This window comes from Penaeus chinensis, chromosome 18 (genome assembly GCF_019202785.1).
Source record: "Penaeus chinensis breed Huanghai No. 1 chromosome 18, ASM1920278v2, whole genome shotgun sequence".
NCBI lineage: Eukaryota > Metazoa > Arthropoda > Malacostraca > Decapoda > Penaeidae > Penaeus > Penaeus chinensis.
In genome coordinates, this window is record NC_061836.1 from 7925724 (window position 1) to 7944719 (window position 18996).

Here is an 18996-nt window from a genome sequence, read left to right on the forward strand (position 1 = left end):
GTGGAGGGCGTGGGCGTCTTGGGCGCCGAGTAGATGCTGCCGGAGGGGCTCTGCTGCTGCGACGTGAGGGCCTGCGAGCCGTCCAGGTTGGGCATGCCGCCGTTCTGCAGCTCCTGCATGTTGTTGAGGTGCTTGTCGCTCTGCATGTGGATGGAGAGGTTACCCTTGGTGGTGGTGGAGTAGTTGCACACCTCGCAACGGTAGGGCTTGTAGCCGCAGGTGTAGGTCTCCCCGCGGGCGAGGCGAGGGTGCGGCTGGTTCGTCAGGCAGTAGATGCAGGTGGACTCGTTCTCCGGGTGCTTCTCCTTCATGTGGATCTCCAGCGTCTCCTGGTACTTGTAGTGCCAGTTGCACTTGGGGCACTTGAGCGTCTTGCAGGAGTTGCGCGAGTGCATGAACGCCATCTGCCCTCCTAACGTCCGCGACTGCTGTAGGATCAGGTCGCACTTGTCGCAGCTGACGCCCTGCGGTCGGCCACTCATGTGCTCGGGGCAGGCGCCGATGACAGTGCCGGTGAGCTGCGTCACCGGAGACTGCAGCGGCGAGAAGCTCGTGGGCGACATCGAGGTCACGGGCGACACGGACGCGCGGCCGTTGGCGCCCAGGGCAGAAATCGGCGACTTGCGGCTCAGGTCGGGCGTCCGAACAGCAGCCGGATGCTGGGGAGCAGCGAAGGGGTCTGCCCGTTGCTGTTGCTGCTGCTGTTGCTGCTGCTGTTGTTGCTGCTGTTGTTGTTGCTGGTGTTGCTGCTGCTGACGGACTAAGTCATAGAAGTCGGTCATCTCACGTTTGACAGGTGTATTATGATCGTCCTCGGCGAGGTCCTGGTGGTCGTCGTTGTTGTGTGCGGCCTTGGCGGGCTGCGGGCTGGGGGAAGGGCCGCTGGGAGCCCCGGAGGGCAGCAGGGTGGCCAGGGAGTCCCCGTGCTGGCTGCTGCTGCCGCAGTTGTTACTGCTGCTGCTGCTAGCACTAGGGGGCGTCACTGGCTCTAGGAACGACACTCGCGGCTCCTTCTCCCGGCCCGCACACTGGATGATGGCCGAAGCGTTCTTTGACGCCAAAAGGTCCCTTTCCTCATCCAGTAGCACTACACTATGGTCGCCCATCGCATGGGCAATAAAAGATTTAACATATCCAAAAGACAACTTACATACAAAACACATCAATATAGGTTTAATTGGAACTTGCGAGTAGTCTAATAATGGAAGTTTTGTTTTCTCACTGGAACTATCATTTTTGTTATCACTGTCTTTACATTCATTTTCACTGTCTTTATCACCAACGGTAAAGACCCTGTAGTTGTGAACAATGGGAACGTCAGGAACTTTGTTTTCCTGGATTAGCGAGGTGAAGGTTTGACCGTAAAGGGCGGTATAGAAGGCGGGGTTCTTCGTGACGTATATGGCGTTCGCGATGGTGGGGATGGTGGGGGCGGCGGTGGAGGAGAGCGGGTGCCGCGGGGAGTCCACGATGGAGCCCTCGTGCTGCGGCAGCTCCAGCCCCGCCACGCCGTCGTCGTCGCTCATCTCCGAGTCGATGATGTAGGCCGACCCGTCGGGGTTGTACACGATCTTCCCGTCGAACTTTTCCACGTCACTCGACGACTCGTTCATCGCGTCCTGCGCGGCTCCCGACGCGACGCAATGGTGCCGCGTGTACTGCTCCGCCGACGTGAAATGCGTGTGGCACGTCATGCACGTCAAGTTGAATGTCGCTGGCGGCGACGCGGACGACGCCGACGACGACGAGGAGGTGGCGTTGGGGCCCTGTTGCGGCAGGGGCCCTGGGCCTTCCTCGCCCGCCAGGGGGGAGGTAGAGGGGGCGTCCTCAGGACTCATAGTCGGAGGGTCTTGCTGCTGCGTCTGGCTAGGGGCTTCTTGAGGTTCAGTGGGAGGGTGTGGGGGGGCCGGGGGGCATCCCTTCAGAGGCGGCTCTCCCAGCTCCTCTCCGGGCATGGCGGCACGGACACGGCGCCTCCGCTAGTCACAGCCCTCAACCTCCACGCACCATCTGAGGATAGAAACAGCACGCGTTAATAGTGGTCGCACACATTCCTTATCTCTAGATAACAGTAAATTGTACCCGCTATACCACAACCCTGCGTTAAGAGCATGATCATTTTATGAAAGTAATACAAGGCAATAAAAATACAGAACAGGAACCTCACAAAAGCACCGAGGAAATTTTCAAAGCAACACAACGCCTTCACCGCTGCAAGAGCGGCCTTCACCCCCTACCCCTCCCCTTATCCCCCAACACGCAAGCAATAACACAATACCCGCCCACGACCACATTCACGCACGCAAACACACACACGCAAGTGCGAGGTGCCAATGAAAGAAAAAAAGAGCAAACGAAATACAGAGAGAGAGAGAGAGAGAGAGAGAGAGAGAGAGAGAGAGAGAGAGAGAGAGAGAGAGAGAGAGAGAGAGAGAGAGAGAGAGAGAGCGGCACAACAGTCCTATCATATTGCTCACATTACCCCAGACTCCAGGTGCGTCGCGCTCCGTAGCCTAGTCTCAACACCACTGATTCTCCAAGCTGATACGCCTCTCCCAGGCCGGTTTAAGCTCGACTATAGTTACCGTTTCCTTAAGTCCAGTTTGGCGACTGTCCTTCGTCTCTCTCTCTCTCTTTCTCTCTTTCTCTCTTTCTCTCTCTCTATTTCTTCTCATACCTTTATTATCATTCGCAACCGGTCGATCATTAACGCGAAGCCCTGCCCGTCTGGAGGGAAAAGCCGACGGTAGAGTAGATAATGTGGCTCGTCACGTGACTCGGTGATAGTATTACCATTAGCATCATTACTATTACTAACTACTCCTGCTTTTGTCCCGTGTCATCACTTTCATTTTTGATAAAGTAATTAATATCAATCACCATCATATTCTTTTAATCATCATTATCATCATCATTTGTAATTGTGTTGGTGTTTTCGTCATAAACGCCTCCCCCCCCCCCCCCCGCCCGAACATTGCAGTTTCGAAATCGGCCCGACACCGACCCTCACCGACCCGACCGACCCCGACCAGCGCCGACGCTCCGACAGCCGGCGTTCGGAGAGTTTTAATGTCGGGTGGAAGCGGCGCTTTGCACGTGTATCCTGCAAGATGCAACAGCGAGCAACCCGAGAACAAAGCCCGCCTGGCCGAGGGGCACCACTTTAAAATGATAATGAACGGGGAAAATATATATGCGGTTATAAAAATATATGTCTCGCTCTTTAACCGAGTTCGTGTATTATTTATGGAAATAAATACAGCAAGAGTCTATGTGTGTATACATATGCATATACATAAATACATACAAACATATATACATTATAAATAACACACACGTATATATGTATATACAAAATATATATATATATATATATATATAAGTATGTATGTATTTATATCCATATGTGTATCTATATCTATCTATCCATCTCTATACACACACACACACACACACACACACTTGACTTGTTGCCTCAGAAATCGCCCGCACCCGCAAGCAACCCGCCAACCATCCAAGTCGCCGCCACCTTTTTTCCTCTTCCTCAACTTCTTCTTCTTCTTCCTCTCCTCCTCCTTCTCCTCCTCCTCCGCTCTACCTTGACTCCCCTTCTCCTACCCTCTTGGCCGCTCTCCCCGTCCGCACCTGCCAGGGCGTGAACCGCAGGTATATAGGCCCTCACTGCCCGCGGGACTTGCCTGTGGGTGCTCTACAAAGGCGACCGCGCGGGGGGGGGGGGGGGGGTCCGCGGGACACTCGCCCAATAAATCAGAAGTCGTTACTACCACGCGAGGAAGAGGAGGAAGAGGAGGAAGAGGTAGGCGAAGAAGAGAGATAAAGAAGGAAGAAGAAGGACGAGGAGGAAGAGGAAGAAAAAATGGAAAAATAAAAATAATAATAAGTGGAGAGGAAGATGAAGGAGAAGTAGAGAAAGAGGAAAAGAGGAAAAGAGAAGGACGAGGAGGAAGAGGAAGAAAAAAAAAGAAAAGGGAAAGGGGCGTGGCGGAGGTAGCGTGGGAAGAGAGAAACAGGATAAGGGGAAAGGGGAAACCGATAGCGAAAAACAAAAAGTGAGAGAGGGATATTCATGCATTAAGAGATAATCCGTGAGTGGGGGGAAGGGGGGGGGCGAGTAGGGGCTGGGGAAGGGGAAGGGGAAGGGGAAGGGGAAAGATAAGAAGAAGGGGAATGACACGGGGAAGAGGAAGGGGCAAGAGAAGGGGAAAAGAGAAAGGGGAAAGGAAAAAGAAGGCAAGGAAAGTGCTGTTGGACCACACCCTACCCCCTCCCGCGTCCCTCCCCCCTCCTTCCCCTCCTCACCTCCCTATTTTACGATCTATCACATGATTCCGCACACGATCATAATTACACCCACACACGAGGTCCCGTGCAGGCGGCAGTGACGGCTGTTTACTCAAAATACCCGCCGCTGCTGTATCCATATCCCCCTGTAACTCGAAGCCGGTATCCGCGCCGCCGTAGCCTCGGATTTACGGAACGCACAACGAAAACCATTGACCATTAGCCATTTTTTTTTACCACGAAGGAGCACTAACATCGAGCGGGAAGCGATGTATTTACTTTAGCGGCGCCTTCCGTCAACAATTAATCGCAAGGATCGAAAACGAACGTATTTATATTCATTACATACGAAAAACAAAACAAAACAAAAAGACATTATATTCAAACAAATCTAAATCAACGAAAATGGCAAAACAAACGCAAAAAAAAAGAAGAAAAAAAAACAGACCAAGACCGAAAAAAAAAGCTAAACGAATAAATAAACACATAAATAACGCAAAAAAACAAACAAACAAATGACAAAGGATAAACAAACAGAATCAAACACGAGACAACAGTAACCTTGTTCCTAAAAAAACGCCAGATCCTTCCCCGTTTAGGCCGTGAAATCACAAATTTACCGGCGTTCCCTAGGCCTATTGTTCCTGGCTCGGCTTCCGGTGTCAATCACGGAATTCACAATCGCAATTAAGCCATCACATGAGAGACCGGAGAGCGATTCGCATTCAAAGATTTACTTGTTTTGTTTGAAGAGTTACGCCATTAAGCGGGTGAAGTGTTTAAGAGTGAGAGAAAGAGCGAAAGTTAGAGAAAGATTGAGAGAGAAATTTATCGAAACGTAATAAGGACTGATATTACATACATACATACATACATACATACATACATACATACACACACACATACCCCCCCCACACCCCACACACACACACACACACTCTCTCTCTCTCTCTCTCTCTCTCTCTCTCTCTCTCTCTCTCTCTCTCTCTCTCTCTCTCTCTCTCTCTCTCTCTCTCTCTCCCCCTCCTAAATAATTAATAAAATAAAAAAATCCAAAAATCTATATTAATAAAATCACGATAAGAATCTGGCAGCAGCCGAAGTCCAGCAAAGGCTTATTTGAAACGACGTGAGACTTTAATTAGTTCTATAAAGAGCTCAAATAATCTTGAGATCTTAATTCAGCGTCGCTTTTTGCTCCACTCAAGCTTAGTGACGTTGCATTATCTCCCCCCTTGCAACTGCAGCACGAAAGTCATCTATAGAGGCTACAATTGACAGCAAAGGCGATAAGCATCTCTTATATAAATACTCCTTTGGCGATGGATACGTACATGGAAGAAAAAATGGAGAAGAAGAAGAAGGAAAGGGAGAAAAAGAAGAAGAAAAGCGGGGGAAAGAAGAAGAAGAAGAAGAAGAAGAAGAAGAAGAAGAAGACGACGATGAAGTAGAAACAGACATTAACGAAGATACAAAAACAAGAAACAGAAGAAAATTAGGACAAAGACTAGCAACAGAAGACAAGGAAAATAACGACATAGAAGTAATAATAACGAACACGTATTAGAATGATGACAGTAGAAAAAAAAAAAAGTAGAACTGGACCGTAGAAATGATGGAAGGCATTGCAGATGTAATCAAAATTGTCGGCGAGTGATCTCAAAGCGAATGGCACACCGTCGTAAAATGTAAAAACGATATTTAACAGGTGATATAAATATACATAAAACTTTTCAGGGTCTATTTCTTATTCAAATCGTCTATGATTATTTTTCAATCGAATCCGATCGTGAAATTTTCCCGCCAAAGAAATTAAAATAAAGTAATGCTAAGACTTCTAATACTAATAATCACAGTAGTAATAATAATAATATTAATAATAATATCAGTAATAAAAAACAATATTACTAACTAACATAAATACATAAAATAATAAATAAATAAAAAACAACAAAAAATGATCAAGTGTTAACGAGCGTCCCCCATCCCCCAATAAAAACATAAATACACAAAACACAATTAACAATCATAATGACCATCATCCTAATTAGCATAATATTCCTCTCTTCTCGCAACGGACGCTGGAACCTCCTCCTCTCCTGTCGCCGCCACACCGATATTTGCGAGAAAATATCTCCATCTCGCGAGCGTTTATTAATGATAATGAAACGGGAATAATAAGAGCTGTCGTTTAGCCACCAAGAACGAAACTTTTATTTCCTAATTCGTTTTGTTTTTCCTAATCTTCCTTCGCGGCTGAAGAAAACAGAAAGAGAGAATGAAGACAAAGAAAGCGAAAGAAAGAGAGCCAAGAAAGAGGAGGAGCTAAAGGCAGAGAAGGAAGAGAAAGGAAGACGAAAAAAAAATCAGAGAGAATGAAGACAGAGAAAGCGAAAGAAAGAGAGAGAAAAGAAAGAGGAGGAGCTAAAGGCAGAGAAGGAAGAGAAAGGAAGACGAGAAAAAAAAAAAAAAATCAGATAATATCCTACGCCTAAAGTACTACAAGTAAGCGCATTAGGATTAAGTCTCTGCAGATCGCCCTGGAGACGCCATGACGTAGGCGAGGATGAGAGGGAAGAAGAAAAGAGGAGAGGAAGAGAATGAGAGAGGAGAAGAAGAGAATGAGAGGAGAAGAAGAGAAGAATAAAAAGGGGGGGAAGGAAAGAGGAAGGAAGAGGAGGCAAAGAGAGAGAGGGAGAGAAGGAAAGAAGGAATAAGAGGAGTAAAAAGAGGAAGGGTGAGAAGGAAAGAAAAGGAGGAAAATAAGGGAAAGAAGGAGGAAGAATGGAAGCAGAGGAGACAGGAAGGCAGGACAAAGGAGGGAAGAAAAAGGACAAAAGAGAAAAGGGGAGAGGACGAGGCAGATAAACAAGGAAAACACGGTGACAGACAACAACAACAAAAAAATCCACGCGAAAGAACGGCGAGGAAATAGACAGAAGAAAAGAGAGTAAGAGTATGAAGAGAGGCGTGAGGCGGGGAGAGGAGGAGGAGGAGGAGGAGGAGGAGGAGGAGTGAGAGGGGAAGGGGGACGGGAGAAGAGAGACGGGATGCGAACGGAGAGAAGATTAGTAAAAAGAGAGGAAGCAATTGCGATGATGAATTGCCAGACGGGAAGCAGTTCCGCCGGTGCTTCAATGCCCAATTAATTTAATAAACTAACGAATAATGAGGCTCTACATGTCCCTCGCTCCCTCTATCCATCTATCCATCCACCTACATGAACATATTTCACGCATAAATACACAAAATAAATAAATAAATAAAATAAAACACTCAAGATCGACATACAAATATTAACCGGAATATTGAGAAGAAGAAGGAGGAGGAGGAGGAGGAGGAGGAGGAGGAGGAGGAGGAGGAAGAGAAGAAGAAGAAAAATCTTGCAAGACTGAAGTGTGGGGGACGAAGGAGACACCCGAGTCAGCGCCCTTCCCCCTCTACCCCTCCCCCCTCCCCTTTCCCTCCCTCCGTCGTTATCATCGATAAAACCATTTTCCATAACCCTCACACACTCACTCTCTCTCTCTCTCTCTCTTTCTCTCCGCTCTTCTCCTTCTCCCTTCCTCCCTCCCTCCCTCCCTCTCTCTTCTCGACCGACCGCACGGAAAAATAACTCAAATGACAATTCTTGAAAAAAGGGGAAACTTAAAAAATATAAAAATTACTAAATGTATTACGAAAAAACAAATGCAAGAAAACACGCTTATATTTACATCACTACAGTGTCAAAAACTAGAATTCTCTCTCTCTCTCTCTCTCTCTCTCTCTCTCTCTCACTCTCTCTCTCTCTCTCTCTCTCTCTCTCTCTCTCTCTCTCTCTCTCTCTCTCTCTCTCTCTCTCTCTCTCTCTCTCATACGGCAAGACCTGGAACTTATGTGTATGTTTATTTTATGTGTTGTGTTCTTGTGTTCTAGCGTGTGTGCGTGCGTGCGTGCGTGCGAGGGCGTGTGTTTCCCCCTCCCTCCGTTCGGTTATCAAGCAGCGTGTTGTGTCGAGTATCTTCCGTCTGAGGCCGTCGGCAACCCAGCCCCCGCGGCCCGCCTGCGAATCCGTGCACGTTTGACTTCCTTCGCTCCGTGCGGCTGACTCTCCGACGCCCCCTTTCCTCTGGCCAACACGTGCGAACACATCCTCGCCGATACACCTTTCGCCTTTTTTTCGAATCGCACTGACAAATCCGACTGTCCTTTCGCGGGGGAAAATGGAGGAAAATCGCGAGATGAAGAGGCTTGGCGTGTAAACTCCGCCCGCTTAAGCCACAAGCGGCGGCGGAGGATTCGTATAATAATCTCCCGGGTTGTTGCTCGAGAGAGATATGGCCGAGATGAATAATGGCGCGGCTTCGTTTCTCGAGGACGCCGACCGATATTCCTCAACTCAATTACTCTTGCCGCCGATAGATCTACAATCCCCCATCTCGTCTCCTTCGCCTTTGAGAAAGAAAGGAGAACAGGGGGGGGGGGGGGAAGGGATGGGGAAAAAGGGGGTAAGGGAGAAAATGCGGGGGCGGGTGTGAGGGTGAGGTGGGGGGGGGGGCACAAGACATAAGAACCGCACCACTTTATGAAGCCCAAAACACCCCCGTTGAATAGTTCAACCACACCCTACACGTCCCTCCCCTCCCCCTTCCCCCTTCCGACAGCCGAACCAGCCTGGCGTCTCCCTCTTTTCCCCAACTCCCCCACCCTCCCCCACTCGAAAGGGGGGAAAAACACAGTCCACGGGAGGGGTAAAACCTCCCTTCCCCAATCAAAGAATTGTGAAAATTATCGTAAGTCAGCACCCCGGGACCGGCCTCTCCGCGGGTAGCTGTGCTGTTGTCATGCCAACACAAATGATATTAGCCCGGCGCTTTAAAATGGCCGAGGTATGGCGTACAACATCCCTAGACTTTTTCTCCCTCCTTTCCCTCCCTCCCTCACTATCCCCCCCTCTCTCTCTTTCGTTCGTAGAGGAGGAGCAGGAAGAAGAGGAGGAGGAGGAGGAGGGGGAGAAGGAGGAGGAGGAGGAGGAGGAGGAGGAGCAGAAGGAGGAGGAGGAGCAGAAGGAGGAGGAGGAGCAGAAGGAGAAGGAGGAGAAGGAGGAGGAGGAGGAGGAGGAGGAGGAGGAGCAGAAGGAGGAGAAGGAGGAGGAGGAGGAGGAGGAGGAGGAGGAGGAGGAGGAGGAGGAAGGAGGAGGAGGAACAGGAGGCCAAGGAGGGGGAAGATGAGGTGGAGCTTGTGTGATCAAGGGGAAGAGAAGGAAAGGGAAGGGAGGGGGGGGGGGGTAAAGTTCTCGATGGCATAGAAGCGGCGATGACATCTTTTTCCCCAAGGTGGTCCGGAGGGGTAGGGGAAGGGGAATAGAGTAGACAGAGAAAGGGCTAAGGAGCAGGAGCCCGGAGGAAGAAGAAGAAGAAGAAAAAAAAAAAAAAAAAAGAAAAAAAAAAGAACATTTGTAACTACTTTATTGTGGCTGAAGTTGCTTTCCCTTTATTCTTAAAATCTCGTTTGGGGCGAATGATGCTTTTGGCAAGTGGCAAGGGCAACCACGGCGGAATTATAGGGTGATTTTCTCGCTGGATGGAAGGGTTGTTAATGGCTTGCTGTGGGAGACAATATTGCTGCACGGACAGACGCACACGCCGCTGGGGAGGAGGCCAGCGAAGCCACAGACAGACAAGGAAGGAAGGCACGAGTATATACTCTAATGTGTATGTAGTGGATGGACGTGTATGTGGATATGAATATATGAATATATATATAGATAAACGTGTGTGTGTGTGTGTGTGTGTGTGTGTGTGTGTGTGTGTGTGTGTGTGTGTGTGTGTGTGTGTGTGTGTGATTGTGAGTGAGTGAGTGAGTGAGTGAGTGAGTGAGTGAGTGAGTGAGTGAGTGAGAGAGAGAGAGAGAGAGAGAGAGAGAGAGAGAGAGAGAGAGAGAGAGAGAGAGAGAGAGAGAGAGAGAGAGAGAGCATATAAGAGCATATAAGAGCATACCCAGAGCCCCACCAAAGGAGCCCAGACCCAATCCAAGGATCCCCATGCCCAGAGCACCTCAGGCCCGCGGTATAAACATGCACACACCGAGAAAGTCGATAAAAGCCCTTTTGGCACAGGACAAACACACCCGAGTTGAGCTGGCGATCGAGGTGTAAAGGAGGAGAAGGAGGAACAGGAGAGGGAAAGCAGAGAGAGAGCGAGAGAGAAACAGACTCGTGTACGCAGAGATGATAATTAAAGTGATGGGCCTGCGGTAATTATTCTATGACGTGTCATTAACGCGGCGACCTCGTACGTCTGGCCGCGGTGAGCCGACATTCGTTTGTCTGAGCGAAGGAAGCGTTGTCGTACTGTCAAGGATCGGATAAGCAAGGCTTGAATGCCGTTGGGACTGATGTTTTCATACTCAACCTTGAGACGTGATAAGAAGACTTGCAATTGCAATATGTTGCGTGTTGGTTTCCCGTCGGAATCGAGCGTAGGAGAGCGGCTGTGCACCGACGTTGACATCCGAATCCATTTTCGATTGTCAATTCAACCATTTTACAAAACCTGCCCGCCGAGTCTGGCCGGCCTCGTCGCCACGGAAGGAGAGGACGTCAGAATAGTCTTGATCTCTCTCTTCTGTTTATCTATCTACCTATTTATCTCTTCTTGTATTTCAAATTGATTACTCTCTCTCTCTCTCTCTCTCTCTCTCTCTCTCTCTCTCTCTCTCTCTCTCTCTCTCTCTCTCTCTCTCTCTCTCTCTCTCTCTCTCTCTCTCCCCTCCCCATTCGTTATGGCATCCAATTCTGCTTGATGAGCCGACTGCGGAATCGAATTGTACCGGGTTTTATAACATCGACCTCCACTTCCGTTCGGGTGACACATCAACCTCTCCTTCGCCATCTTCCCGCCGCAATGTCTCAAGCCCCCACCCCCCCTTTCTCCACCCCCTCCCTCCTCTCCTCCCTCCCCCCTTCCCCTTTCCTACTCCAAGAACGGAATCCTTAATCTTCACGCGCTATTTTGAAAAACTTGTCTTCTTGGGGCTGGCGAAGGATCTGCTACAAGGCCCACGTTTCTTCGAGCCTCCAATCCTCCATCCGTTTGTGTATATATAACAAAAATGTTTCCTTTATTTCATCTTTATCCTTGTATGTTTTTTTATTTACCTCTCCTACCCTCTTCCCCTAACCCTACCGGTGACCTTCCCCTACACTTCCGCCCATTTCCCCTATCCCCTACCCATGTTCCCTACCCTTCCCACCCCTATCCTTTACCCCTTCCCCTATCCCATGCCCACATCCACTACCCCCGACGCCCTTCCCCTACCCTACCGACCTTCACCCATAATCAGGGGAATGAATACCACGGTAAGCCCCTCACGGCGTCCCCTCTCCCTCTCCCTCTCCCTCTCCTCTTTCTCTCTCCGCCTCCACCTGCCGTCCGCGCCTGCATGTTTGTGCCTGGCTGTCTGTTTGTGCCTGGCTGTCTGTTCGTGTCTGTATCCGTGTCTGCTTGTGCGTGCCTGGCCCCTTTAAGCGCCTGTTTGGCTGTGCCTATGCCACCCTGTCGTATTAGATCATTACGGATGTGTATGTAAGTGGTAGGGCCTGTGTATGTCGTTTCTTGGAAGCGATTGCGTCAAACCAAGTTAGTCGACCGCCATTTTTTCACCCTATGATTAGCATTAGCATATCTCTGAACTAAAAGATATAGCGAATGAATACAAATATAACTATACACAAATATAACTATACACGTTTAAACTGCGTTTATACGTGTATGAATGATTTCGGATGATCACATTCTTACCGAATTAAGCCTTTCCCGGCCAACATTATACATTTTTTTTCTCATTTACTCGAGAGAGAGAGAATTTAAAAAAAAATCGATGTTCTCTCTACTCCCCCAATCGCTATCCCTCTCCCCCTCCTACACATGTTTAAAAAAAGGCCTATTAAACCCTATAATCACAAGACAAACTTCAAAATCAATGTCGAAGTTGACATCTCGTTCCCTCCCGCTCGTCCGCCTGTTCGTTCGTCCGTCTCCGCGCACGGTTCCCGTTCCTTCTCTCACCTCCCCTTTCCCCTCCCTCCTTTTCCCCTCCCCCAACACGAACGAACGCTTGAACGACACGAAAAAAGAGAAAGGGGGGGCTACAGATGGGGGAGGAGGGGGAAGGGGTGATGGGGGAGGGGGCGGGGGTAGAGAGGGTTCGATTCGTCAAAGAAATTTTAACAGGATGTCTACGAGTCATGCAACCGCCTCCGCCGCCGCCCCCGCCTCTCTAAACCTCCCTCTATTTCCCCTTCGGCCTATTCTCACCCTTATGCCACCTGGTTGTTGGGGTTATCAGACGAAAGGGGGGAAGGGGGAGGCTGGTAGATGTATCCTTCTAGCCCGTACCATCGTCGCGATGATGGTCGAATTGGTAGAAATATAACACGATAATTGGAGTAAAAATTTGGCTGCCAACCCATCCATCTGTCAGCAAATTTTACTTATTTACACATGGGATATAAAGTAAACAGGTAAACAAAACACCTAAATTAATGCAAAATGTAAGTGCATGTGTATGTATATATGCATACATATACATACATACATACATACATACATATATATATATATATATGAACGCATGTATGTATGTGTATGTATACACAACCAAACCATGCACATTCTGTCTCCCTCTACCGCTGGCCTCATACCTTTGCCGATATATACAATCCAAACATAACTACAGATGACTGATAATTAATTACGATAAAAATGATACCTCCCCATGACAAAAGAACTGTCCTATAGGCCTATTAAGAAGAGCCACTGGCCCTCCCGTCATCTCGGAGACTGTCCATGAATCAAAGCCACAGGAGAGAAAAGAATATATAAACACTTATTAAAACCAAAATTACTCTTGGAGTTTAATTTGTCAGCCGCATGCAATCCGATAATGGCCGTTTCAACAGATGCGTGCGCCGATGTACACGCCATTACGGCCTCTGTGCTCAGCGGACATAGGGGCTAGTTTCTCGTGTGGCTAGTTTTTCTCTCCCTCTGTCTCTGTCTGTCTGTCTCTCCCTCACACTCTTCTACTTTTTCCCTTCCTCTCATCCTCTACTTCTCTGTCTCCCCCTCTCTCCCTCTATACCTTAGAGAGAGAGAGAGAGAGAGAGAGAGGGAGAGAGAGAGAGAGAGAGAGAGAGAGAGAGAGAGAGAGAGAGAGAGAGAGAGAGAGAAAGAGAGAGAGAAAGAGAGAGAGAGAGAGAGAGAGAGAGAGAGAGAGAGAGAGAGAGAGAGAGAGAGAGAGAGAGAGAGAGAGAGAGAGAGAGAGAGAGAGAGAGGGAGAGAGTACTCGATCTCTCAAATTATCAGTCATAATGCGTTTTATTGCTTCTGAGGAAAGCGGGGGACATTTTGGATATAACGGTGGTTTTAATCGTCCGGTTTCGGAGAAGTTCCACGGAGGAAGTCGATAAAAAGACTAAAAAGTAAATAAAGAAAATGTAGAGCGATAATTTGGGTAATGTTAAGAGTTGTAAATAACCTTAATGCTACTATTGCTGTTTTTTCTAAAATTAATGGAAATAAATAATAATGATGATAATGACAATGATATCAGTAATAATAATGATTACAATAAAGATAATAAAAATGACAATAATGAAACAGTAACGATAATATTAATGATAAAACACAAACAATAATAACAATAATGTAAGCGAACCCAGATAAAAACGCACTGCACGTGGTTCTAACTCCCCCCCCCCCCCCCATCAATTTCTCTCAACTGACCCGGCCGAAATCACTATCTAAGTCAAAGTCGAAGAACAGTGCCACACCGAGACTTATTCTCCGCCCCCCCCCACCCCACCCGCCCATATCCCCTTCTTCTCTCTCCCCACGCCCATCCCCATCAACCCCCACCCCCCTCACTTCCCACCCATACCCCTCCGACGAATGAAACCTCCTCTCTCCACCCCCCCCCCTCCGACGCGAAAACCCCACGAGGACCGCCCACGAGGACCGCCCACGAGGACCGCCCACTCGCCCGCCTACTCCTCCGCCCACTCACCCCGCCTCCCCGCCCACCCTTCGATGCCAAAACACACAGGACATCGCACGACACTCGCCGCTCGTGTCCTCCTGCTCTCTCGTCTAAGGGGTTGAGGAGGGGGGGGGGGTAGGGGGAAGAAGGGTGAGGTTGGGGAGGCAAGGGGATGGGGGTTCATGGGGGGATGGGGGGAGGGGCTGAGGTTGGGGAGTATTGGGGGTTGAGGTAAGGGGAAGGGGATTGAAAGGAAAAGGGTTAAGGTAGGGGGAAAAGGGGATCGAGTTTACGGAAGGAAGGGAAAGGTGGGGGAAGAGGGAGGTAAGAAACTCCGAAATAATAATAATAATAATAATAATAATAATAATAATAATAATAATAATAATAATAATAATAATAATAAATATCATCCTTATTAATAAAAATCATAATATGGATAAACAATAAAAACAATATAATACCAATAAAAAACAAAAAAAGGAACAGTAATAACAATAATAAAATAAATACTAATAATATTAATATCAATATTAACAATATTCATAATAATAATAATAATAATAATAATAGTAATAATAACTACAACAACAATAATAATAATGAAAAAATAAGAAAGATAACATTAACAATATTAATAATAATATTACTATCCAAATAATAAAAATCATAAAAAAAACAAGAAGGTGGGAGAAGGAATGCAAGAAACACAAGGCATGGGAGGAGAAGAGAACAGAAGAGGGGAGAGAGAGGAGAGGGGAGAGAGAGAGAGAGAAAAGGGGGGGGGGGGGAGGCGAACTTATGCTAACAGGTCCCACAATGGCGGAATAGTGTGGCTCGCACAGCCCGGTCGTAGAGGAGTAAAGGCTGGATAACACGTGAAAGTAATAAGCAGCCATCCCATTCAGATTAAGCCGGGAGGGGGGAGGGGGGTAAATGCGAGTATATGCGCGAGAAACGGCGGGATAACAATGTGGCTATTAGTGTAAAAAGAAAAAAAATAACATAAATACAAAGACAATAAAAGCAATTGCTTATTACAAAAAAAATAAAATAAATAACAATTTGTGTATTTGTGTGTCTATGACTCATTATATCTGTATTTACCAAGATCATTAACATCTTTGAGTAATAAAAATATACTTCTCTATTGCATCTCCATATTTCTATATATTCATCACCACCCATACCTATATCTATCGCCGCCTACACACATCCACATCGACAGGGAAAAAACATCGAAAACAAAAATACCCATCTCAACTATCTCCACCCTTACCTACACCTACCCCTCCCATCCCCACCATACCAGCACCTCTATCTACCAACATCTACATCTATCTACACCTATAATCCCACCCATGACTCATAAAAAAAAAAAAAAACGTTCACTCCAGCCCGGCGAAGGAAGGGCGAGCGGAGACGACTTATCACGCCGCCGCCCCAGCGCTTATCGCTGCTATCTCCTGCCGAGGATTCCGTTCGCATTACGGCCGTTCGCGTGTAAAAGAGGCGAATTTGATTCCTTGTCTATTTCTTACTGGCCCCGAGATCCTATTTAAGCATGTATGAGTACATGGATACTGTGTGTGTGCATTTGTGTATATAATTAAATATATATATGTATGTGTGCATATGTATATTTATTTATATATACATATATATATGCATATATATATATATATATATGCATATATATATATATATATATATATATATATATATATATATATATACATATACACATATATGTGTGTGTGTATAAAGAGTTATTTATATATATATATATATATATATATATTATAAATATAAATATATTTCATATATGTATGTATATATGTATATGTATATGTGTGTGTGTATATATATATATATATATATATATATATATATAGAGAGAGAGAGAGAGAGAGAGAGAGAGAGAGAGAGAGAGAGAGAGAGAGAGAGAGAGAGAGAGAGAGAATGTATAAAATATATATAAATACGCATAAAAAAAAAAAGTATATATACACATTATATTTACATAAATATATATATATATATATATATATATATATATACATATATAATATATATAATATATATATATTATATATATACATAAATATTATATAATATACATATTATATATACATATATACATACATATATATATAAATATATATATATATATATAAATAAATATATATATGTATTTATATAAAATGGCCCAATGCTTAATGCGGCGGCGGTGTTCCCGGCGCATGAATAACCCAAGAGTGTAACACGTCGGTCGCGCCGCTGTCCTCGCCGCCACCACATGGTCCCTCAAATGACAGTAATAGCTATCTAAGACTCACTATAAATAACGGATACCGATAAAAATTACAGCCAGCAAGATAGCCACAGACGGACACGTTAATGAACGACTGCGACCAAAGAAAGAAAAAAAAATCCGCCTCCACGACGACGATTAGGAAAGGTTTCCCTCGAACCGAATATTAGTACATAATATATATATTTATATATATATATATATATATATATATATAATGATGTGCAGGATAAATACTAAAAAAATGAAAAGAATAAAGTGTCAGCGATGAAGGTTTCACGCCACGGTAGGTGTACACGCACGCGGGTACACACGGACACGGATACACACACGAACACACCAATAAGGTGTAAAAAGCGTTCTCTCTTGCGTCAGGTCACGCTGGGTCGCCAAGCGAGAGGGGGGAGGGGTAGCGGAAGGGAGGAGGGGGAAGACGAGCAAGTGGAGGAGGAGGTGGGGAGAGAAACGGGAAGAAAAGCGTAAAGGGAAATAGGGAGAGAGAGAAAAGAAAGGAAAGGACGGTAAGAGGGAAACGTGAGCGGGAGATGGATGTAGGAAGGAAGGGCGATAGAGAGGAAACCGAATCTGCGGTCGGGGAGAGGCGGGGGAGGGAGAGACCGAGGAAGGGGGGAGGGAGCCGAAGGGAGCCGAAGGGAGCCGGAGGGAGGGGGAGGGAGGGCGTGCGTGATCAACGTTTTGCGTGAAGTTCTACACCCCCCTCCCCCCCGCCCACACGTGAGGAGCGGAGGATGAGGAAATGGGTGAATGTGAATGCCGGTCCCCTGGGCGCGCGTGGGGGAGGGGGGGGGAAGGAGGAAAGATGAGTCAAGAGGTGTATGTGCGTGAGTGTGAGGGGAGGGGGGAGAGCGGGGGCGGGGAGAGGGGTGAGGGAGGCGCTGGAAGACGTAGACGGGCGTGCGGGCGAGGGTGGAAGATGAGGGAGAGCATCGTCGCGCAGGACGTGAAACCAGATCCAAAGTAAACATCATGAAAACGTTTAATAATAATAACAACAACAAAAACGTTTTCTTACAGACGACCTCCGAAACGTTTCCTCATCTCTACCACTCCCTCTATCCCCATCCCTCTCTCCCTCTCGCATTCTACCCGATAGTCTCGTCTCATCATCGAAACCCACAAAAGAAAAACAAAGAAGAAAACGAAAAAAAGAAACCAAGAAAACCAAGAAAAACGAAAAACAAAAACAGCAGTACCAACAGAGAAGTCATACCAGGAAGAGGAGACGCCAGTGCCAGTGCCAGTGCGAGACACAGACGAGAGCCGTACATGTCCACCAGACAATATAGGCCTTGAGCTGCATTCACCTCATGACCACTAAAAAAAAGGGAAATGCGGAGAACAGCCTATCTGACACGATTACCATATGTAAAACGACTCGCTCCTGTATATCGTAAAAGGGAAATTGCGTGTTCTTCTCTCCTTTATTTTTTTTACTTTATCCTTATTCAACTCTTTCTCACATTCTCTCTCTCTTCTTAATCGGGCTTATTTATTTTCTTGAGAGAGAGAGAGAGAGAGAGAGAGAGAGAGAGAGAGAGAGAGAGAGAGAGAGAGAGAGAGAGAGAGAGAGAGAGAGAGAGAGAGAGTTGAGATAAGAAGAGGATAGGGAGAGTGGAGAGGACAAAGAGGGGGAGAGAGAAAACAAAGAAGAGAGGGAAAGAGAACCAAGATAAAAACAAAAATACCCAAAATATAAGCCAACAGAAGAGAACAAAATAAAATGAAACATAATATTCACACAAATGAGAGGCAAAGACCATAAAATCAGGAAGATCACAAGAAGCCAAAGTAGAAGCATTATACGAGAAAAATAAGAAAAACAAGAAAAAAATGGGAAGTAGACGAAACAAAAATGAAGAATAAACAAAAGACGAAGAAAGGAGAGGAGGAAAGGGAAGAAACACAACCACGGAAACGACGAAAGGAACAAGGAAATCCAGGAGCGTCTAGAGGCCCGAGTTGGACTTTATAACGTTGTAAAAATGCCTTACGGGCAGCTACGGCCCTGCATGCTAAGGTGGCCCTACTATCTCCCACTATATAGAGATGTAGAGAGAGGGAGTAAATTCACTAAATTATGACATACATTTTTTTTTCTCTCGTGGGTTGCTGTATTGCTCTTTTTATCTTCATTTTTCCTTTTCTTTATTTTTCATTTCTTCTCTTACATCTCTCTCTCTCTCTCTCTCTCTCTCTCTCTCTCTCTCTCTCTCTCTCTCTCTCTCTCTCTCTCTCTCTCTATCTGGGTTCGGAATATTCATATTAATCCAAATGCATTTTTAATATCAATTTCAGCATTGGTCCTGATATCATCATCGGTTTCATTCCAAACTGGA

The 18996-nt window shown here is 46.4% G+C and overlaps 1 protein-coding gene across 5 annotated transcripts in view; it reads right to left on the reverse strand.

Annotated features, from left to right (window-relative positions):
- LOC125034510 (zinc finger homeobox protein 3-like) overlaps positions 1-18996 on the reverse strand; it is a 50963-nt gene that overhangs the window by 26866 nt on the left and 5101 nt on the right. For all 5 annotated transcript variants that reach the window (XM_047626346.1, XM_047626343.1, XM_047626341.1 and 2 more), the window contains exon 2: positions 1-2010. This exon is cut by the window's left edge and continues 1175 nt beyond it. In XM_047626346.1, coding sequence (XP_047482302.1) covers positions 1-1955 — 1955 coding nt within the window. In that variant the 5' untranslated portion in view covers positions 1956-2010. The remainder of the gene's footprint in view (positions 2011-18996) is intronic.